The sequence below is a fragment of the Scophthalmus maximus genome, chromosome 2 (assembly GCF_022379125.1).
Source record: "Scophthalmus maximus strain ysfricsl-2021 chromosome 2, ASM2237912v1, whole genome shotgun sequence".
Lineage (NCBI taxonomy): Eukaryota > Metazoa > Chordata > Actinopteri > Pleuronectiformes > Scophthalmidae > Scophthalmus > Scophthalmus maximus.
The window spans coordinates 11,381,086-11,402,417 of NC_061516.1; the positions used below are offsets into that span (position 1 = coordinate 11,381,086).

General features: G+C 45.3%; 2 protein-coding genes across 9 annotated transcripts in view; both read right to left on the reverse strand.

Annotated features, from left to right (window-relative positions):
• Positions 1–1,127: 1,127 nt before the first annotated feature.
• adora2b (adenosine A2b receptor) lies at positions 1,128–11,804 on the reverse strand. The gene is made up of 2 exons (XM_035625523.2): positions 10,705–11,804; positions 1,128–2,823 (listed from the first exon to the last, which is right to left on the reverse strand). The coding sequence occupies exons 1-2, from the start codon at positions 11,022–11,024 to the stop codon at positions 2,115–2,117; spliced, it is 1,029 nt and encodes a 342-aa protein (XP_035481416.1). The 5' UTR covers positions 11,025–11,804; the 3' UTR covers positions 1,128–2,114.
• A 515-nt stretch (positions 11,805–12,319) lies between these two features.
• Positions 12,320–21,332, reverse strand: part of specc1 (sperm antigen with calponin homology and coiled-coil domains 1) — a 64,077-nt gene continuing 55,064 nt past the window's right edge. For 4 of the 8 annotated variants that reach the window (XM_035625518.2, XM_035625520.2, XM_035625519.2 and 1 more), the window contains 3 exons: positions 18,925–19,041; positions 16,571–16,630; positions 12,320–13,759 (listed from right to left, as the gene is read on the reverse strand). In XM_035625518.2, the coding sequence (XP_035481411.2) occupies positions 13,670–13,759; positions 16,571–16,630; positions 18,925–19,041 (267 nt within the window). In that variant the 3' untranslated portion in view covers positions 12,320–13,669. Of the gene's footprint in view, positions 13,760–16,570; positions 16,631–17,022; positions 17,148–18,924; positions 19,042–21,332 lie in introns of those variants that run through there. The other 4 variants (XR_004790156.2, XR_004790155.2, XR_004790154.2 and 1 more) reach the window with 3 other exon arrangements.

Here is a 21,332-nt window from a genome sequence, read left to right on the forward strand (position 1 = left end):
CTGACAGATACTGACAGACAGGTACTTTGGAATGAAAGGCAGGAATGTTGAATTAGATCAACTTGTCATAGTCCGTCTCACTTTTTTTTTTAAATCGCAAACGAAGAAGGCAAGTTTGACATCAATCAATAGTTTGTAGAAAGCCAGACACCTACAGTACTTATTTTTTTACACTTCAGTCAACAAAGACAATATAATACAACGTTACAGTGCAGTTACAGAAGATGTCTCCGTAGGAATGTACTAACAGGTTGGCACACTCCTGTGTTTTAGCCCTTGTAGTCAGGTCAGGTGGTTCACTGGACACGACAGCAGATGATGGGAGACAATGAAGCATTGGAGGCAAGTGCTCAGCTCACGAACACTGGTTCGACACCGCCAGTGACGCCTACCAAATGGGAAATACTCTAAAATGTCAGTGCAATGTGTTTTGGTGTGTGTAGTGATGGCTCTTGGGCGACCATAAAGCATATTCTTCACATAAATTACGACCCTGCTTACGAAACTCTGCTGTGCTCTGAGCTATCGCCCGTCTTCATGTTCAAAAGCTCAACAGTAGCATTCAGAACAATGTCGACCAACACACCCCTGCAGAAAAGAAAGACGGCATCAGGTGCTGTGAGATCTGCATAGTTCCCTCAAACTAAGATGCTGCACCGCTGAGTGCGAACACTCGGCCTCTCATAGTACATGTCATCATTGTTACCTTACCTACCTTTTCTGGAGGCTACTGGACTGGGTTATCTATCTTTGCTAAGACAGAGGAGAATAGAGTTTTAGATTATTACCAGCATTATTAAAAGGAGTCCTCAGTGCAATATTTTCTAAAAGGTTTCATACAAATGTCTTGTTTTCTCAAATCAAACATGACTTCAGCAGCTTTAGGGAGGCGTGACACGGGAGAGGAGAGCGCCTCGGGAACCCAGCTGAGACCATGTGAGGGGGAGGGGGGATTTCAGCTGGACCCTCATTTACACTTAACTGAACGGAAGCAGTGGTGCTTTGTTTTCTGAAAGCCTCTAGATACATGTGCACCAGAAGCCTCATCAGTCATCAGTTGAAGCAAAACAGTCGCTGAAAGAATTTCTGTAAAGGTTGGAATCGGTTTCTCACTTCCTGAGCTTTCGTCTTAAGAAACGTGGAAATTGATATGCAGCGCCACTGCAGGTGTGTTTTACTGGACAACTCCTGGTCTCTGGTCTGCGTGACTGAAATCAGATCGTGCCGTTTGTCCCGGAGCCGCAGAAAAAACCCCTCCTCTGGATCGTGGCCACAGGGGTCACGGTAAAAATGTGTGACCCCTGTGGCCACGAGAGATGATTCATGGGATGAGAAAAAGCATTTCTGTGTTTCTTGTTTTTGCTTGCATTAGTCCTCATTTTCATTTAGTTACTGGCAATTTTCCACATGCAGGAGAGTTCCTGCGTCACTCCGCCTGCACACACGTTTTTGTGGACACTGGCGTTTAGCAGCAGCACCAGCTCAAGAACGTCTCTGCCACACAAAGGTATGTGTATATATATGATATGAACAATACCATAGTTTACGCTCCTAAGACCTAAAAAACACTTTCTGTATATTGAGCCTGTGATATGAGCATGAATGTTGGATATAGATGACCAATGTTGTACCTTCCTTCGGTCCACAAGTGCAGATTCAGCCACACAAATCTTTTAAATCTTTACATTCTCAAAGACAAGGTTTTGTAATAAATAAATTATTAAACACTGGTGCTGAATATTGACAATATAAAATAGCAGGGCAAAATAACTCAAACGTGTTTGGAGTGGAAACGGTGGATTCAGAATGACAAACAGCATTTTTTAAGTGTGGTTCCTGTTCACAGTCCTGCACATCCAGTTAACTAAGTTTTTAAAAAAAAAATCCTTCACAATACAAAAGTTACTAAGACTCACCATTCAACAATTCACTGCTTGACCCCTGATACTTGGCACAATTCATAAATAAATGTCCACATTCAAGGCGCGTTTGACATCTGTTCATCTCCGCCTCTCACACCCTTGTACTGTAAACATGATAAACCTCAGTAAATAAAAAAAAATTCAGAGGCTGAAACACAGTTGACACAGGTGATGCTCTGCCTCGGCGCGACTCTATAGCAGAGGGTCGACGGTCATGTGGATTTGGTCTCTGTTGCGTCTGCTGCCGTTGGAGCTGAGGTACTGCTCCTCCCGGCGGCACAGGAAGTTTTGGGCCAGGATCTTGCGGAAGGTGCTCCTGAAGTCCTGGATGCGGTAAGCGTAGATGATGGGGTTGACCGCCGAGTTGGCGTGAGACAGAATAATGGCCACGTACATGACGATGTCGGGCTTCTTCAGCTCCCTGTAAAACAGCGTGAGGCAGTTGAGGATGTGGACGGGCAGCCAGCAGACGGCGAACAGTCCCACGATAATGGAGAGCGATTTGGCCGCCCGGATTTCCTTCTGCAGCAGGCCGTGGTGGTGGCTGTCGCCGTTCCCCACGCACTTGAGCTCGATCTTCCTCAGCTGCTTCCTGGCCACGTTGAAGATCTTCAGGTAGATGCCCAGCATGATGAGCAGGGGCAACAGCACGCAGACGAAGAAGTTAAAGTAGACCATGTAGTGCATGTCCACCACGCTCTCAAAGAAGCACTTGAGCTTGCAGCTCTGTAGCAAGTCTCCTCCTCCGTCTGTGGCGTTGTCCGCCCGGGAGCTGCTGTTCCCACAGCTGGAGTACTTCAGGTTCCAGCCGAAGAACGGGATGAGGCCGATAACAAAGGAGAAGATCCATAAAACGGCGATGATCTCTCTGGCAGTCTTTCCTGTCATCAACTCCTTGTACCTAGAGAAATCATACAGTAGCAGGGGGTTACTGTCTTTACAGTGTTACATGTAAATTGTTAAAGGTTGAGTACAGGCTCAGCTTTAATAGATACAACAAGCACAGCAACACGGCAACACAGTGTGAACATGAATGACACTTAGTCATCGTCAACAGTTTCCTGGGTGCTTTTTGTTTTTGTTATCTCAATTCATCTAACAGTTGTCTGACGTAAATATTTGCTGATGTGTTGTTTTTTTTTACATACCCATCTTTATTTCATTTTCTTTGAGGTTCAAACTCCCAAGTAAACCCACATTTTGCAGATTGTTATTTTGTGACCTAACTGTTACTGATCAACAAGTGGTTTGCCTGTTCCGTAAAATGATTCACACTACAGATCTGTAGAGTGCGCTGTGCGCTGGGTGGAAGCGTCCATACAGAATATTTGTCTTTTGCGCAGAACAGACATAGTTTTTTTTTGACATGCAGCTTGTTGGAGTGACCTGATGGACACGTCCCAGTGGTCTTGTACAGTGCAGCAGGATGCACATCAGGCTCACAACGAGGAGTCGGGGCGACAGTCTGGCTGGTCAGGTGTGACTGTGGATTTCTGTGCTTGGTTGCGTTCAAGTTTTGTAGGAAATATCGCGCAGTCGAACCCACAGAACACGAGGTTCAATATAAGTGCATCAAAACAAAAATGATATGAAATGAGATCCGCTCGACAGTGTTGTGTTTTTGGGAAATCTGCCAAACTAATTTTTGACAGTGAAATTGTTTAGTTTTGGGGAATGGTGGATCGTAGGGTTTGTATACCTAAGTACCAAAACCTCACTGTAAAAATAGTCAATGACAAATTAAGTCCTGCTTTCATACTCATACTCAAGTAGAGAAATATTATCAGCAAAATGTAGCTATCAAAAGTAAAAGCATTCATTTGGCCGCTGAGTGCCTCTTGTCATGGTGTTTTCTGGATACTGTATTATTGATGATGCATCACCGTCGTCCTAACATCAGAGACGGAAGTGTTTTTTATTTTAATTTATTTTATTTGGTTTGAGTGCACGACTGAACCTCAAAAGAATTTATCTGGACTTTAATCATCACCTCATCTCACCCTGACGTGGACTTGATGGGGAGGACACAGCCTCGGCTCGATTAAAAAAGTACACAGCTTGTAAGCGAGACAAAAAACATAAGCATAAATAGCTAAAGGCTCGTGTTACTTAACATTAATTTCCGCTGTTCGTGGTCTAAACCGCATCACTGACAGACAGGCCTGATTTAACATATCTCTGAAGGCACCTCACATCCTGTGTCGCCCAACATTCATGCAACAAACACATCGCTGACTACGTACAACTTGCTCGAGGCGTGAGGCTGGTTGACATGTCAGTAAATATATATTCAGACAGTAAGAGGGACTTTCAAAGACCACACGCACCGGCTGCACGAAGACTTGAAAATGAAAGAAGCCAATGAACAAACAGACACACAAAGTGAAAGTCAGATATTTCCATCTGACTTGGCTTCCTGTTGGTTAGACTCTCCACAGATTTAGAATGAGTCCTGCGGAAACATCGTTTGACTGAGATATGATGTGAAATTCTCAGCAGCAGACGGACAGCGGCTGATTCACACCGAGTGTCGTCTCCCGACCGTCCACATCATATGAACTGCCCCTGAAGCAAAATCCGGCGTTTCCTCAATGTGATTCAGACGAGAGGCCGCATGGTAATGACTCACACACCTGCTGACATGCGTGTGCGAACACACACACACACACACACACACACGCACACACACACACACAGAAATAATCCATCTGGCCTCCACTGCGCTGTATCAGAACTTAAAATGTGACTTTTGCTGTGTTCTAATGATCAGTCATCAATAAGCCATTAGTAGATGATGGAACAATCATTATTTAAATATTAATGAAAAGACATTTTCATATCTTGTCTGTTAACAAGCCATTGACCAAATTCTTGTTGATAATCGTTATCATTTTGTGAATTTTTATATGATCAAAAAATGTAGATAATCATTTCATCGTGAATGCTCTTTTTCTCATTTTGCTTAAAAATAATATTATGTGGCCATACGTACAGACAACAAAATAACTAACTTCCACTGATCCTTCTTTCTGTCCACAGCGGCGGTGAAAAGACAAAATAAAACTCCAGTGTGAGAGATGGATACGACCCACAGTTCTTGCTCTGTGGTAGAATACATTATAAAGTACAGCATGAAGATCTGAGTCACTAACTTACAGTGACTTATTGAACGCAATGTTTGTTGAAAATGTGAACCAAACTTTTTTTGGATATGTCACGTGTTATGTGATTAGTGAACTTTGTTGAAACTCACGTTAGACCATGTAAAACATGGCTGAGCTGCGTCTACATGTTTGTCTCCACTGTATCACTGCACACTGGCGCTGTGAGCACTGGAGGGAGAAGGCAGGTCACCGCAAACACAGATGCTCAGCCACAAATAACCAGCGAGTGAGTCAATCCGGTTAATCTGTTCCAAATAAATTGAGGAACTGATCTCGTTACTTCAGAGAGAGACATTCAGCCCGTGCAGCGGAAGATCTGTAGGAGATCAGTGGGACGTGACCGACATTAGCTGTACACAACGTGTTCAGTCGTGATTGCTCATATGTTGCACTGCGTTCGTAAATACATCAGATGTTCACATCCTTGGTTAAATTCTACACTTGTACACAATCAGTGTTCGCTTCTGTCGATTGCCGATGAATCATTTTCAGGAGTACGGCTGCGATCGAAAATAAATAAACTTAAAATCCCCTTTAGTGAATTGTGTGTTTGCTCTGACAGTCCACGTGTCCCATGGACAGTTCAGGGTTGTTAACTTGGCTACATGTACGAGTGCCGTGACCCAGTGCAACACCATCACTCTTATCCGTATTTTTTAAACAGACGGTTCGCTCCCCGCTCCCCCTGGCCGAATACCAAAATGTCCTCGGGCAAGATACTGAGCCCTTAAAGTTGACTCCGAAAAAGCGCGATGTAGCAGCGCTGTGTGATTGTGTGTGTGAACTGGTGAATGTGACCGCAAATCGCTTAAGGTGGTCGATGAGACTAGAAAAGTAGTCCATAAATACAGTCCGTTTACCATCTGTTAGTAGTATAAAATCATCCATTGTTGGTTTAGGGACTAAGTAGGGATTACGAAGACAACAATAAACTTGTCTCATCCTTTAACAGGCTGTGAGGGATGAGAGCGGAGCCAGACTGTGTGGGACGTCACGCGGGTTTCAACCTGCATCAACTGCCTCTGACTGAGGGCGCGAGCATCAGTTCATCAGGTCCATCAAAGTCCTGCTTCCAGTATCTGCTGGTCGCCACGGCTTCTTCATCATTCGCCCAGTCCAGCTCCGAGAGGGCGTTCACCCTGAAAACGAACCCTGTGATCTCAAAAAGGCTAACAGTCAATTATTCAACTGTGCGACCCCCCCGGGGGGCTGAACAGGTCGCCCCCGGGGGGGGGGCGCGGATAACAAAGCGCTCTACACTTCTGAGCTTCACCGTGACCCTGTCGTGCTCCCGCACCTTTCCAAACTCCATCTTGTCCTCCCTCTACCCGTCAGTCTCGAGTGAGCCAGGCAGCGCGGGGTCCATTTCCCAAGAGGGTCAGTCTCCTGCACATCACCGCCCACTCCCACTCGCTCTGTCTCGGGAGGCAGGGCAACGGGCGCGAGGCTCAATTGATCAGCGGTGGCATGACGACAGCACGCCGGCATCTATCTTTGTTTTGCTTTCTTCTGCTGCTCCATTCTCCACACATCCCCCCTCCCCTCTCTCTGCCACTGTGCTTCCGCCCGGGGGCCATAGACTCCTGCCAGACCGCACACGCACACACGCACACACTCACGCACACACACACACAAACACAAACACACACACACACACACGCACACACTCACACACTCACGCACACACACACACACACACACACACACACACACACACACACACACACACACACAGCGTTCACAACGTCCGCTTAAATATCCAGCAGTGTCCGCAGCTCAGCTACAGACAAAATCCAATGTGGCCGCTCACACTGACAAAGATGTGATACTTCACCCAGCCGACCGGCGTGTGCGCAAACAGAGCCGCACTGTGTTTTGTGTTTTTGCAAAGGATCACTGTCCACACAGCACGACGAAGGCAAGTTGAGAAGGGAACCACGTAAACACAGATGTGGATTTGTAACGTTTTCACGCTCCGAGTGAGTTGTGAGTGACCATGCGGACGAATGGTGTTCACGCCTCATGTAGACTGGGAGACATGAAGAATCTATGACGAGGGGCGTCAAGTACCAAGCCCCAGTCCTCACACACACTGTGTGATTTGCAATGCTGAATACGGCAGCAGATAAATTATTCAACCACGTAACTCGGCGTTTAACCGCAACCAAATTTTTCCGCTTTTTGCTCTTTGAACAGATCCTCCTGCGTGTAGCTTCACGTTTAACACACAGGGGTGAAGTCTGTCCTCTCGTCTCACCCGAGGGGAGAAAAGAGTAACTCATAAGCGTATTCGTTGTGCGGAAGTGTTGTCAGTCTACAGAAAGCTGAAAAGCCCACACATCGTAAATCACACAGCTACACTGACCTGAAGCCCTGAAACCTCAACTTTTCTTCATATCATTCCAGGAAACCTGCTCGCATTGTCAACTAATGTCAAGCGCCTTGACCGAACATCGCACCACAATTAACGGCCGTGAAGTCTCCCGGGTCACCTCAGGCCTCGTGCCTCACTCGAGCGTCCGCGTGCTGAAGTATAAAGCAGGATTTACATCGAGGGCGACACTTCACCACATCCGCTTCCCCCCGACACACGAGCTGAAACAAGGACATGAAAACTCTTGCGCTGCCCATCAAACCGATGGCGATGAAATGCGCTGGATCAGCAGCCTGAGGCAGGATGGTGCTCAACTGCCCGCGGCTGCAGCACGGCGGTGCTGCTGGCGCGGGTGGGGACAATCCTCTCCAGTCCGCGCTGGGCTAAATGTTATTCGAGAGCTCCGGCAGGACAGCGGGACAAAGCAGACGGAGGATCTTCTCCTGAGAAATGCTAACGGGGAGGACGGGGGCTCGAGGAAGGCGCTGAGTGGGAGCGCGGCTCCGTCGTCTCACAGGGTTTAAAACATCTGGTTCTGGCGTTTCGCATTTTCCTAAACCATCTGTGAAAACACTTTTATCTGAGGGAGATTTGTGGCCCCAAGGGGACTGCAGGCTGGCCAAGCTCACACACACACACACACAATAATATACAGACAACTCCATGACTTCAGAGGACATTAACTTGTCATTTCCTGGACTAACTCTGACCTCAACCTAACCCGAACGTTATTCTAACATTAAAACATGTCTTCACTTTAAAACTGAATGATGTACATTATGGGGAGCTGCTTTTCGTCCCCATGAGTAAGGCGGGGCCCATTAATGTGACTGTGTGCAGATTTAGGTCCCCACAGCAAGAATAACATCAAGACCACACACGTCAGACATGTCATTTGAGCTGCAGCTCAAATTGTGTGTGTGTTCATGAATAGAGCCGATACATCGGTCGGCCGATAATATCGGTATGTCTGTCGATAATGTGTCAATTTGTTTTTTATTATAAAGTTTATGGTTAAACTCAAATATCAAGCCTCTATTACGTTCGGCATGCGACATCTTAGAATCACCAGCAAGGTGTTAGCACAACTGAATAAAGTTACCTTACAGAGGAGCAAACAAAAACATAATGCAGCGAGCAGTTAGTTAACACGGCTGGCATTTTCCTTCCTGTAATGTATGTAGCCCACAGACTGAACAGTATAAAAACGAGGTGTTTCTGGGGTGACAGCACCAAGGCGGGCAGGCGACCGGCGTGTTCACAGTGTTTGTGTGGTCTGAAATACGACGCAGTGTGGAAAGAGTTGTGAAAATGTGCGTATCCACCCAGATGTCATGTTTATATCACTGCTGATGACTGAGTCATTTAAACCAGAAATGAAGCTAAAGAAAGTTCCGTTTCACACTGAAGACAAAACTGATGTTAAGTGGATGTCAGTGGGGGTTTTTGTTCAGGTGTTTCGTCTGAGGCCCTTTTTTTTTTACCGAAGCACGCGTGGTTTCTTCAGTGGTGGAAATTCCAGAAGGTCACTTTCACGTGAGCGCCGTTCTAGACTCATCAGTCATCTCAGTTATTAACGTGGGGAGGGGCCCGCATGCACCGACATGCACACGTGCCCCGACCAGCTACCACAACAAAGCACAGAGAAGCTGGGATCCCAACACACACAAACACACACAAACACACACAAACACACACAAACACACACACACACACACAAACACACACACACACACACACACACACACACACACACACACACACACACACAGAGGGAGTGTGACTTCATTCTCTGTTCAGGACGCCATTGCTCCACTATATTAATGTTTAAAATCTCATATATGCAACTGCCAAAGAACTGTAGAGTCAGTGTTTTCTGTGTGATGAGGTAGAATGAGTATGTGTTTAAGTCCTTAGGTCAAAAAAGTGAAGGACAAATTCAGAGTTATTACGAGTCACTCGGCTGGTGTCAGACTGTCCTTTCTTGCCAATGTTTGAGCGTAATGGAAATGACAGCACATCTCAGGCCTTCGGCACGAACAGCCCCCCCAGAACACATCCAGTGCCCACGACATTCACTGCACTGAATGTTGCCCTTAAAAAAAAATAACTAAACTGGCAACTCTCTGGCATCACTCTGTGAAGTGCCAAAATGTCGTCTGATATTAAAAAGCGTGTGTTTTTCAAAATCACGGAAACATCAGGCAGCGCCACCCCGCTCTGCCTGATGTTTCTGTTCCGTCGGCCGGACGGTGGTGGACATGCTCAGCGGCTGCACACTGGACCTCTGTGACCTTTGCCATCAGGATCAATGGGAGTGACGCACTGTGGCCAGGTATTGATCCAGCGCAGCTTCTCCTGAGGTGCCACATCTGACAGCTGCATGAGGGATCTTTGCATCTTCTAATGAGCTGCAGAAGATCAGGAGCTCAACAGTCAGATACTCATCAGTGGAGGAAAACAGTCTAAAAATTATTCAGGTACTCAGACACAGATTTCTTTGGGTTTCTGCTGTTGTAATTACACACACGTGCGCGCACACACACACACACACACACAGAGACACACACACACACAGACACACACACGCACACACACAGACACACACCTGAAGCTGACATCTAAACCCTTTGGATTGTGACATCATGCTTATAAAACAGACACTTCAGAGTGTTTGTTAAGTCCGTCCCTGACACCAGATTTAATGTTTAGAGAGGTATCACGTGATTACAAGTCCATGTTAATATGCGCTGCCTATTTTTACAAGAGGCGTTAATCTTCCCAGGAAAAGGATTCATGACATCACAGAGCGGATGCTGATCTTCCAGCTCCTGGATTCCAGTATTCTACAATGACAACATTGGATCAGCGTTGGGCATGGCCGTAATTTCCACTGGGGAATACTCAAGTATTGGCGATCGGCCCCTACATTAAACAATAAAGAAAGTAAGACAGCTTTTTCCTGTACAAAGTTTAGTACTGTTCTTCCTGGCAGAATTTATCACTATGATCGCCTGAATTATTTCCTGGATTTTGCATCACCATAGTCCCTTTGGATTATTTCAGATTATTTAGCAGAAATGTATATGAACATGTGATTCAAGAGGCCACCTCAAGTCACAGTCGTTCTCGGACTGGGCTCCAAGGACCAACTGATTCGAAGACAGCAAAGTGTGACTGTTCCCCTCCTGGCTCCTTCCCCGTCTTGTCCTAATCGGCTCGGGGAGATTAGACGAGCTCTCACCTCAGAGGGATCTTGACCGCCAGATATCTGTCGATGGCGATGGCCAGAAGACTGAAGATGGAGCTCTGCGTCAGCACCAACACGAAGCAGGCCAGGAAGAGGCACCCGTAGAAGTCCAGGTGGATGCCGACGCTGATGGTTATGGCGAAGGGGATGGCGAGGCAACCGACCAGGATGTCGGCCACGGCCAGAGACACCAGAAAGTAGTTGGTGGCGTTCTTCAGAGTGGTGTTGATGGCGACAGCCCAGCAAACCAGCACGTTGCCGGATATGGAGAGAACAGCAATTGCTACTTCAATCGAGATGTACAACGTATCCATCTCAGCGGGAGTGTGTCAAAGGTTTGTTTCTCGGAGAGGACGGGTCCCCCGCAACACGGCTCCTAGTCCCCGAGGGGCAGAGAAGTCTTTCTGCTGCAATCCTGGAGTATTCCACAAGTGTGAGCTGCACGACCAGCCATCTGCAGGAGAGACGGGGTTCACTCTGTGTGGCTCACTTCACTTATTCCCGCATCGCAAACTTGACACAAGTCGCGGTGGCTGCGTCATGAAGCGAGGACGTGCTCATCCGAGTGTTAACGTCGCCGGGTTCTGTTCGCGCTCCCCTCAATGAACCTGCGCGTCGTGTCCGGGAGTCGTCACCGGCGGCGGCCGAGCGGTGGAGCGTTCACGCGGCATCCGCGGGTCTGTGGCGCACAACTCTGGAAGTGGACGGAGATACACAAGAAGAAGACAAAACGTGTGTGTGTGTATGTGGGGGGGTGGGGGGGTTCACAGAGAGGCCACTCCCAAAACACACACACACACACACACACGTACACACGCGCGCGCGGTCACAAGTGGCTGATAATGGTGGAGTCCCGGCCGAGCGTCAGTGGCTCTCCGTGCGTAATTACGCGCTTAAACCGCATCCAGCGACGCCGCCGCCGCCACGTGCTCTCCGTTTAATGTAAACGGTGTCTTGTGTGCACAACACAAAGCGGCACCCGCACCCGCGCAAGGGCGCATCTCGTTTCAATCAGGAACCGAGCTCGCGGCGGGTGTGCCCCCAACACCAGGCGCTCCGAGGGGGAGGCGCACGGACACCACTGCGCCATGACGCAAACACAGCGGCGATAATTAGTCAGAGACGAGAGTCAAGTATGTGTATGTTGAATCAATGGAAACCCGAGGAAAGGCGTGTTGTGTTTGAAATGATTGGTGTTATTACTGGATGGCTATCTTATGATTATAACAAAGCTGAGAGGGGAAAAAAACTTTATATTTACCAAACAGACTCGGTGTAGTGTGCTTTTTGTTTGATCTTTTTTTTGATTTCACTACATTCAGATATTCTCTCTCCATCACTGAATTGTGTTCGAAAAGTTGCGCTGTGAAAAGCAGAAGCAAATGTTTTTTCAATCAGTGTTCCTGCCTCCCCAAAGGTCTTACAGGCCTGGCACACTGGGCTTTACTGGGAACAGTGGGAAAGCAGCTTCAACTCAGCCAGATACAGGAATGTATGTGAAGCACAATGAGAAGTTGTCACATTCAAACAGTAGGTTAACTAACGCGTTCAAGTGGACATCTTTGTGTTGAAACATCCCCCATGGAATGAAAAGAAGAAAAGAGAATGATTGAAAATAAAACTTGAGAATTCTTTATTGAGTAATATTCATCCAATAGGCATCTGACATCTGGCAATAAAAAAAAACTTTATGCATTTCTGTCCTCGTTTTTTCACTTTTCAGGATGCACGTCTAGTAAATAAATAAATAAACACTTTAATAATCTCCCAAAAACACCAGGGCATCTGCAAACAGAGGCTCAATCTACACCACGCCACAGAGAGCCCGCTTGTGCCTCAGCTCTCACATGTACAAGTTTCCCTCTCGTTCATAATTTAACATGGCATGCGAAATATAGAGATGTGTTTTTTTGCAGAGCTGCTGCAGTACCATAGTGGTGGAGAGACTTTCGATGGAGGAACAACACAGCAGATACGGTACAATGCTCCGAGTCAATCCTTAGTGAACAACACAAACATAGAGATCAGTCAGTTTTCATAAAAAATATTTCTACAAAACTATTCAGCAGCTCTCGTAGTATTAAACCATTTGAATGTCACATAACAGATGGCAGCCGTGGTTCGTCTATCTCCTTCTTTTTTTTTAAACCAAGACAAACCAAGATACAGGATTAAAGAGGAAAATAAAAAAGGCTTCAGCTCAACCCAAACTCAGTCCGTTTTCAAATACCTTCAAACTCCAGCTAGTTTACAATGAGAACTCTGTGTCCATTCTTTTTAGCAACATTTCAGCAAAACAAAAAGCCAAATTTAACAAAAGTGGAGTTCACACTGGTTTGTGAGAGGTGATGTCACGCCGAGACCGAACACTACACTCTGACCGTCTTGAATAAGTCATGTTTTGGCAGAAGACTTGGCACAAAAGTCAGGGCGTTGCCACGGAGGTTTTGATTCACGAACGGCTCTGATAATAAGTGTTGGTGGCACCGGGTAGCACGGGGACTGAGTCCAGGAGCAACTGAGACATTTGATCTGATGGGAAATTCAAATTTTCAGACAGTTTGTGACAAAGATTGTATGCATTTAAGTCACATTATCTAAAAAAAGAGGTTATTTCAAAATCAATATCAAGGGATAAGAAGATTGTACCGTCATTAATCCTCTCTCTCAACTGTGCTGTCAACTGCTCTGAGGCTCGAATCGTATTTTGATCCACAATCAGTTTGTCTGCTTCCCCTTGTCTTTGAATCAGATGCTCAGCTGACACTTTGACCTTCACGACAGTTTGATTCCCCAGGAACTGAACTGCTTCTCCGTCGTGTCTCTAGTGTGGAACAGTGAGCACGAGAAGTCTGTATGTGTGGTGAAGGTGGTGCTGACAGACGGGGCAGAAAAGTGCTGCGGTGCCTCCAGTCTTCATCGGGCTCCAGGTCCTCCTCCTCTTCCTCCTCCTCACCGGTCAGGTCTCAAAGTACTTGTAGATCTGAGAGACGTACTGCATGACGCTCTGCCAGTCCGGCCTGTCGGTCTTCATCAGCTCCCCGATGTCCTGTTGGGAACAAAGATTTGAGATTTGTTGAGTTATGGCTTTTCAGGGTCAATAAAATAATTTGGATCTGATTTGTTATAGCACATTTAAGCACAGCATTATCATAGTAAATTGTGATAAAAGCATCTGCCAAATGTCATGAAAATTGATGTTAAAGATATATTTTAAAAAAATAAACGAAAGCCAGACAGAAAAATTGTACGATTCATTGTTAACTGAACTACAATAGCGATTTGGCACAACTGTGAAATAGGCCATGTCAGTACAAATATCAAGATTCTTCTGTATCGTGAAAGCAAAATATCAGATGCAATGCTGAGAGCAGACAGAGGAGTGTCTGGATGGAAAATGAGGTGTCAGACAAATGTACAGTATGTTGATGTTGTTTCCAATTTTACATAAGTGTCAGGGGGTTTGTTCAGTCAGGTGGAGGATACTGTAATCAAGTTACAATTGAGTTACTACAGTCAAGCCTCAGTGAGAACAACAGGCCTCTAAACATGTTATTTTACCCTTTGACACAATAGTTAAATGTCCTGAGTGACTGGTGCAGGACAAATGACAGTGTTGTGCTGCTCAGTATTAAAAGGTGTGAAGATTCCTCTAGTCTGAGGAATTGCAATCGTTTTGTATCCAAGACAACTGGCATGCAAGTTCAGTTCACAAGTGGAGGAGCCTCTTGGGTTGGGAGGTAAACATCTCTAAGTGTCTACGACCAAGACCGGTTTGACCTCGATTCAACCCTTGGACAACCAGGACCTGGAGGAGCGAGGATCTCCAAGGGCATGTCGTCTAGTGCAACGGCAGACTCCTGCGTTCAGCCACTCAGAGACAAGTCCAGTCACAGCGGAGTCAGACGGTGAGGTGGACTTTCACACGACTCCGGCGTCACAGAATTCTTCTGTTAGCTCAGACGTCAGTACAGTCACCTCCATCGTGTCTCAGCCTCCTAACGGGAGGATGATCCAGCGGGCTGTGTCCGGGGGTTTTGTTTATGCAGCAGATAGAGTGATGGAAACAATGCGTGGACGTTTGCCAGTAGAGAAAAGAGAGAGCCAATTAAAGTCGGGTTCCAGTAATTGGAACGTGACATGGGAACAAGTTTGCCACATCCAAATCTTGTAACCACAAATGCGTAATGGAAAACTGATAGAAAAAATCTAAGTCTATTTAAGTCTAACTCACTTCCCTGCTGAGGTCCAGCCGGCTCTTTCAGATGTAGAGCAAATGAGCTCCGAAACTGATTTGTGTATTTTCACAGCCATCACGGATCAAATGGTAAAATTCATCCATTTTATCTTGTCCCTTAAATCACAAAGATATTATCAGACGTGGAAAAGGACAAGACGTGAAACACAGACGTTAAGCCGAGACGAGAGGTCACGTCAGTTCAACCCTCGTGAGCGCCAGATATTTTGCAAGCACTTTGCGTTATGATTTATAACGGCCTGCAGGATGTGCATCACCAATAAGCGCAGGTCTGAGGAGAATAACTTCATTCCCACACAGACTATTCCTCAGAATCCAGTCCTTTTTATCTGTGTTTACAGGAAGTTGTGTGCGTGTGGAATTCACTTGACCTGCTCTGAATTAAACTGTTTAGTATCTACACGATTACTGGCAGTGATATGTGTATTCACATGAGAAAGAAAAAAAAAGCAGGGAAGCATAATCAAACAAAGGTCTGTGTGCATTTTGGGATGTTCTTATGACACTTTTTTAAAAATAAGACCAATGAATCAGGATCTGTGACTGTTTAATGACCTTCATAGTCAAACAATGATTTAGTTTGAATCCCGAAGCATCGCTTGATTCACCTAAACAACTAGATCTGATTTTAAAAAGCACTTTAAATGCCACAATTTTTACAGCTTAAAAACTATGAGCAATACAGTTGTACAAAAACACAATATTGTCTATAAACATTTAAATTGTTCAGGGTTTTTCTTTCCCATTTAATGAATTGTAATCACTTTGGTGGACCATTTTGATTTAGTGCTATTATCAGATAAAAATTTCATTCGTCCAAGACGACAGTATTGCTGAATAGCAAATGTTAGACCCAAGTGGCAGAGGCACGGAGTGAACAGCCCCGCAGAGCCACTGGCCCGGCTGTAGATTCTTCATCTTGTTAAATCTGGTTACTGTTATGCTTTGTGATATCCTGTCATATTTTAAGAATACCTACTGTAACCCTGCCTTGTTACACCTCTGATTTTGTATGGATTAAACACATAAGTGAACTTTAGATGTCCTGGTAGCTGGATTTTTTTTTACCCTTGGATAAAGTCAAGCAAAGTGGCATCTATTTCTCGTCAAGAATGTGAATCAAAGTATTCCCAAAATGTCTTACTATGAGGCAATTGACAGTTTGCTCTAGATTTGCTGCCATAAGTCTATTGCAAAGGCAATAAACGTGAAGGTGATTTTGTTAATGCCATGGCCAAACACGGAAGGATTTTCTCACAAAGTCTAAATACTTGGGCGGACGGAGCAGCTGGTTTTCACTCCCTCATTTCCCAGGAGAGCAGCTGATGTTTTCACAAACTAACTACGCTTTATGAAGGTCAATTTATATCTGAAAATCAGAGGTGTGGGACTCGATAATTGATACGACAAAGTAAGGCCCAAGAATGTCAGGAGGAGGGATGGTCCAATAAAATGGTTGCAGGGCGGATCTGTTATGAAGATTAGCATCTTGAAAGTTTAGCGAATCAAAGCATGCTCTTTACAATTTGTCTAATGAAATGGCCCCTCTGTGTTATCAGTGTGTGTGTGTGTGTGTGTGCGGTCTGTGGCAACTCAGCTCACCAGGGAGGGTTTGATACCAATGCTCTCGGCGGCCTGGAAAGCCAGGGTCAGATTCCGGACCTGGAAAAAAAACAAAAAACAACAACACTGGGTGTTGAAACTCCCTCCACAACATAATCATGCATGGTCACACATGGAGGTTCAACACAACAAACCCACAAATACATGTATAAGCCCTTATACACACCCAAGAGACTGTCCAAAATGTCCGTACGCCTTTGCTTGTTTGTGTGAGCAACATCTGTATGTTATACAATCCCCCATGTTTGTCTGATGTGTGCAACACCATACTGGACAAAATCTCTCCTGTCTGTGAACCTACTGTAACCCCCCATCATTAAACCGTTTGATGGAACCACTTCTCCACAGGAAAGTGGAGAGGAACCACAACAGGTAATAACAATGCAAACTGTTCTCGTAAGTGAGAACTATTGATAGAAACCTGAACTCACCAACATATTTGTCAGGTTGAATTCTTTTCCCTGCCTGTTGAATTGGGAGTCCAGGTCGCTGAGTCACTAAATGTGACTCTCACAACCAATCCATCATATGAACTGCACCCTGGACATAAACCCTGCTGGAATAATGAATTCATAAATAAAACATTCTTAATAATTAGCTCTGTAGCTGCCGACTGCTGAATGTCCACCTACAACATTGGTTTCTTGAAAAATCTCATGTGAGAAATGGTGAAGCAGGGCAGCGGTGGGATTACCGAGGAGGACAGATTGCACTTGGGAACAGGTTGGCTGCTTGGGCCTCGGGGGGAAAGTCACTCAGCAAGTTATGAAAGCAGACGCACGTCTGTTGAATAATTCAGAGAGATGGGCCACGCGATGTCTCTGTCATCAGCTTAATGTTACACAAAACGCGGCCGCGTGCACAGGCATACGTGACTAATTTGTCACATAGGAGACGTCGGGCCCGGTCGGAGGTGTTTGGCTATTGTTGTGAGGTTGTAGCAGGGGTGGGGGCTGCTCTCCCCTGAGAGGAACCATATTTTTTGCAAAGTCACTGTAAATGCTACCGGCCACAGTCACATCACAGAGCTATAGCTGCTGCCCAGTGCGCAGGATCTGCCTTCATAATTCATCTTTTAATGCATGCGTATATAACAGACACGGCAGAGCTGTAAAATGCACACACCTTCATAAAGCTCTGAAATGTGCAGCTTAATGGTGGAAAATATGACTCCTGGCTATATGGCTGCAAAGCATTACAGGTTTTTTTTCGTTCCTGGCAAACATGCGTATTTCAGACCTGCACTGCATAAAGCAGAACATTTTTACAGGTTCACATTTTCCACAAGCAACTTATTGTGTGAATGAATGCCTGAAATTTTCTGGAAGCACAATTGCCAGAGAGGACAACAAGAGGCTGAATATGAAGTAACTGAAGACATTCATGTAGTAGTATACATGTGGACAAAGAAATGAAAGCTAAAATTGAAGATATAAAGAAATGGAAGCAAATTGAGCTTTGCCAAGCTGCTTAGAACAGGTCACCTCAATGGACAAAACTCAGTTCGTGCTCATGTCTGGATATGTTTCGATTCTAATACCAGAATAGGAAAAAGTAGTTAAAGTAGTTCCATCCAGATAAAACTACACTTTCCAGCATGAAACGTTGTCAATTTGCTAACGCTACTGGAAATCAATTCTTCTCTGCCGCTCTATGAACAGTGCTTGCCGTGTTAATAGAGCACAACTGCTGTATTTATTTGTGTTCTTTTTCAGTTATGACTGTCAAACTAGATGATAAAATAATACAACAATGATAGCAATCATCACCTCCACACAGTGTTAGTAGAAAAAACAGCTGTTTTAATACGTTTTACAAGTTGTTGTTGTTGTTTTTTTTTAAAAATGCACTGGTATTGGACCAGTAATCGATATCGGCCGTTACGTCAGTAATGTTACAAGTCCAGGTATTGGGAAGGGAAAAATAATATCTTATCTTATAACTTACATCCTCGTGAAATCAGTTTTTCCCGGCAGAGCATTCAGGAAGTATTGTAGCCGTGTCATCTACACTGTGCGGTGCATGTGAGCCCTTCTGTAGAGACACAACCTGACAGGAAACCACAGAAGTGCTCACATAACCTTACAGTATGTGTCAAGACCCATTGATGAATGAAGTGTGCCGTCAGAGGTAATAAAGAATGAATGTAAGTGTCCGATGAGAGGGCCTGTGTTTGTCCTTTCTGCAAATACACCAATTTCTGATCAGTATAGGGTGCCTATGAACTGCTGGTGAGGCCCTCACCAACCTGTTGAGATTGGACGCTGACATGTATATAGCCTTCAGTGTGTGTGTGTGTGTGTGTGTGTGCAGTCTTTCCGGCGGTTTTCTACCTTATCTTGACTGATGAGTTCCTGGTAAGGGATGTGTGCAGGAAGATACGTGTGCAGGAGGGCGCAGAAAGCCAGGCCGTCGCTCCAACTGCTGCTGAAGTTGGTCACATCGATATTCTGTCGATACATCAAAGAGGAGGTGGCAGAGGGCGCAGAGAAAGAAAAAGCAGGTCACAAAGAAACCAAAGTCAACATGTCACAATGATAATGACTTCAAGAACCCGATATCTGGGTGGGAGAGCTGAGAGCCTCTGGATCACATGAACAGAACCATGAAAAAGCATCAGGTCTTAGACACAGCCAACAACACCGATCATTACATTTTAATGTTGTTATGATCTGTTCTGGTGCTTTCAGAGTCCATTAACGCCTGGTTGTGTTTCCTTCGGAGGATGATAGGAGGAAACCATTTTTTTCAGATCCTCTTCTAAAATCAAATTTAAGCCTCCAATGTTCTCTCTGATCTCTCCCTGCTGGGTGACGAACGTGCATAGCAGCACGTCCAGCCTCGTGTTTTTGTGTGTGTTTTTGTGTGTGTGTGTGTGTGTGTGAATGTGATTCCCAGAGCATCGTCACCACACACACACACACACACACACACACACACACACACACACACACACACACACACACACACACACACACACACACACACACACACACACACACACACACACACACACACACACACACACACACACACACACACACACACACACCGTATGCAACATAGTCAAGAGTCGAAGAGCTCGGAGGGAAAACTTCCTCCGCACCATTGTCTGGCGTTGCAGGCTCCCCACTGGACAGATAAGTTGTTTCCAGTGTCTTTCCTCTGTTGTCCCCGTTTACAAATGGGGAGATTCTCCTGAGTCAAGACTTTGTGTCTGTGAGGCAACATCTCCATATATTACAATTGACCCTTTAGGTATCATAAATGTATGTACAACATTTAATGCAAAAAAAAAGAAAAGGCATTTCGCAAAAAAACTTAAATGTCAACTTCATGGTGGAAAAGTTATGGTTATGCTCAAACAGAACTGGTTTGTAAGATGTGCTGGGTGACATGTGAGAGGTCACAAGAGTTTGTCGATTCGAAAGGCCACAGTCGAAGGCAGAATGAGAAGCTGCGCTCTCTTTGTGGAATAGAGGAAGAGACACGAATAGTGTCAAGAATTTCTTTTAAAAGAGAGAGAGATCAACAGAGATGTTCAAACACTGGCTCCCCCTGTCTCACTGACGCGCTCGGATCAAGGTTTATCCTCTGGGCACCGCGAATGATGAGAAATCTAGATAAGTGAGATATTTCACTCCGGATCAAAGCGGTGGACATTGCTGAAACCTTTTTAGCTACAAGCGCAGTCACACTACAAGCTATTACACTATAGTCAGATTGTGGCCCACTGCATACATGGTGAAGTTCCCTGTTCAAACTGCTTCTTTATCAATGTTCTGTTTATTCTCGGGGCATAAAGCATATGCTATGGACATGTGTGGTACAGCCGGGAGCAGGAGTTACAGTGTCTGTCCAGATGAGACAAGAAGCCTGTTGTACTGCAAAATAGCATTAAGATATCAAATAACGACAATAAGTTACATTTGCAGCTGTTTAATTGTAGTTAAAGAAGTGAAAAGAATGATACCTCTTTTAACCTTTTGGGATAAAACCCTGAATTAAATACATTTGATGTATTCGTCATTAGCTCCATGGTTATGAGAAAAATCGGATAAGATAAGACAAGATAATCCTTTATTTGTCCCACAACAGGGACATTCGGGTGTTACAGCAGCATATAAAAAAGCAGCGATAAGATTTGTACAAATATCAAATATAAACACTATAAACAGAGTATGGATGCAGCCGTCAGTTGTCTTGTGTCGCTCGGAGCCAGTGGTCTTCGATCGTGGCGCTGACGACCACGTCCCTGCGGATTTTCATTCCGTAAAATCGAATCAGTGGCTGATCCACGCACGTGACACCAGGTGAATGTGATTAACTACCTGACGGGACGGAACAACAACCGAGCTCGGCGTCCTGAGGGCAGGAATTAAAGATCGCGGCTTAAAGTCACCGCACTAATGAATTTCCCCTGAGCTCCAGAGTCCTGTTTACAAACAACAAGGTATTTTGTGATCACCTCCACGCGTCTGCCTTGGCGTAACGGCCGCCAGGTCTCTACTCTTAGAAAAGGGATGACGTTATTAAGGTGAGAGGCGGATGCCCTAAAGAAGAGGGCCACCCTCCCCCTGTTGTTGGCTGCAAAGAGGCCAATGTTATTTGCGCTTATCAACGACCCAAAACAGAAACTAACTTTGAAACGTTTTGCATAACCACTTCAAGATTGAACTGCACGTGCAACGGGAGCTGTGGGAGTCATCTCCTTCGACCTCGGGCCACAAACTGATCAATC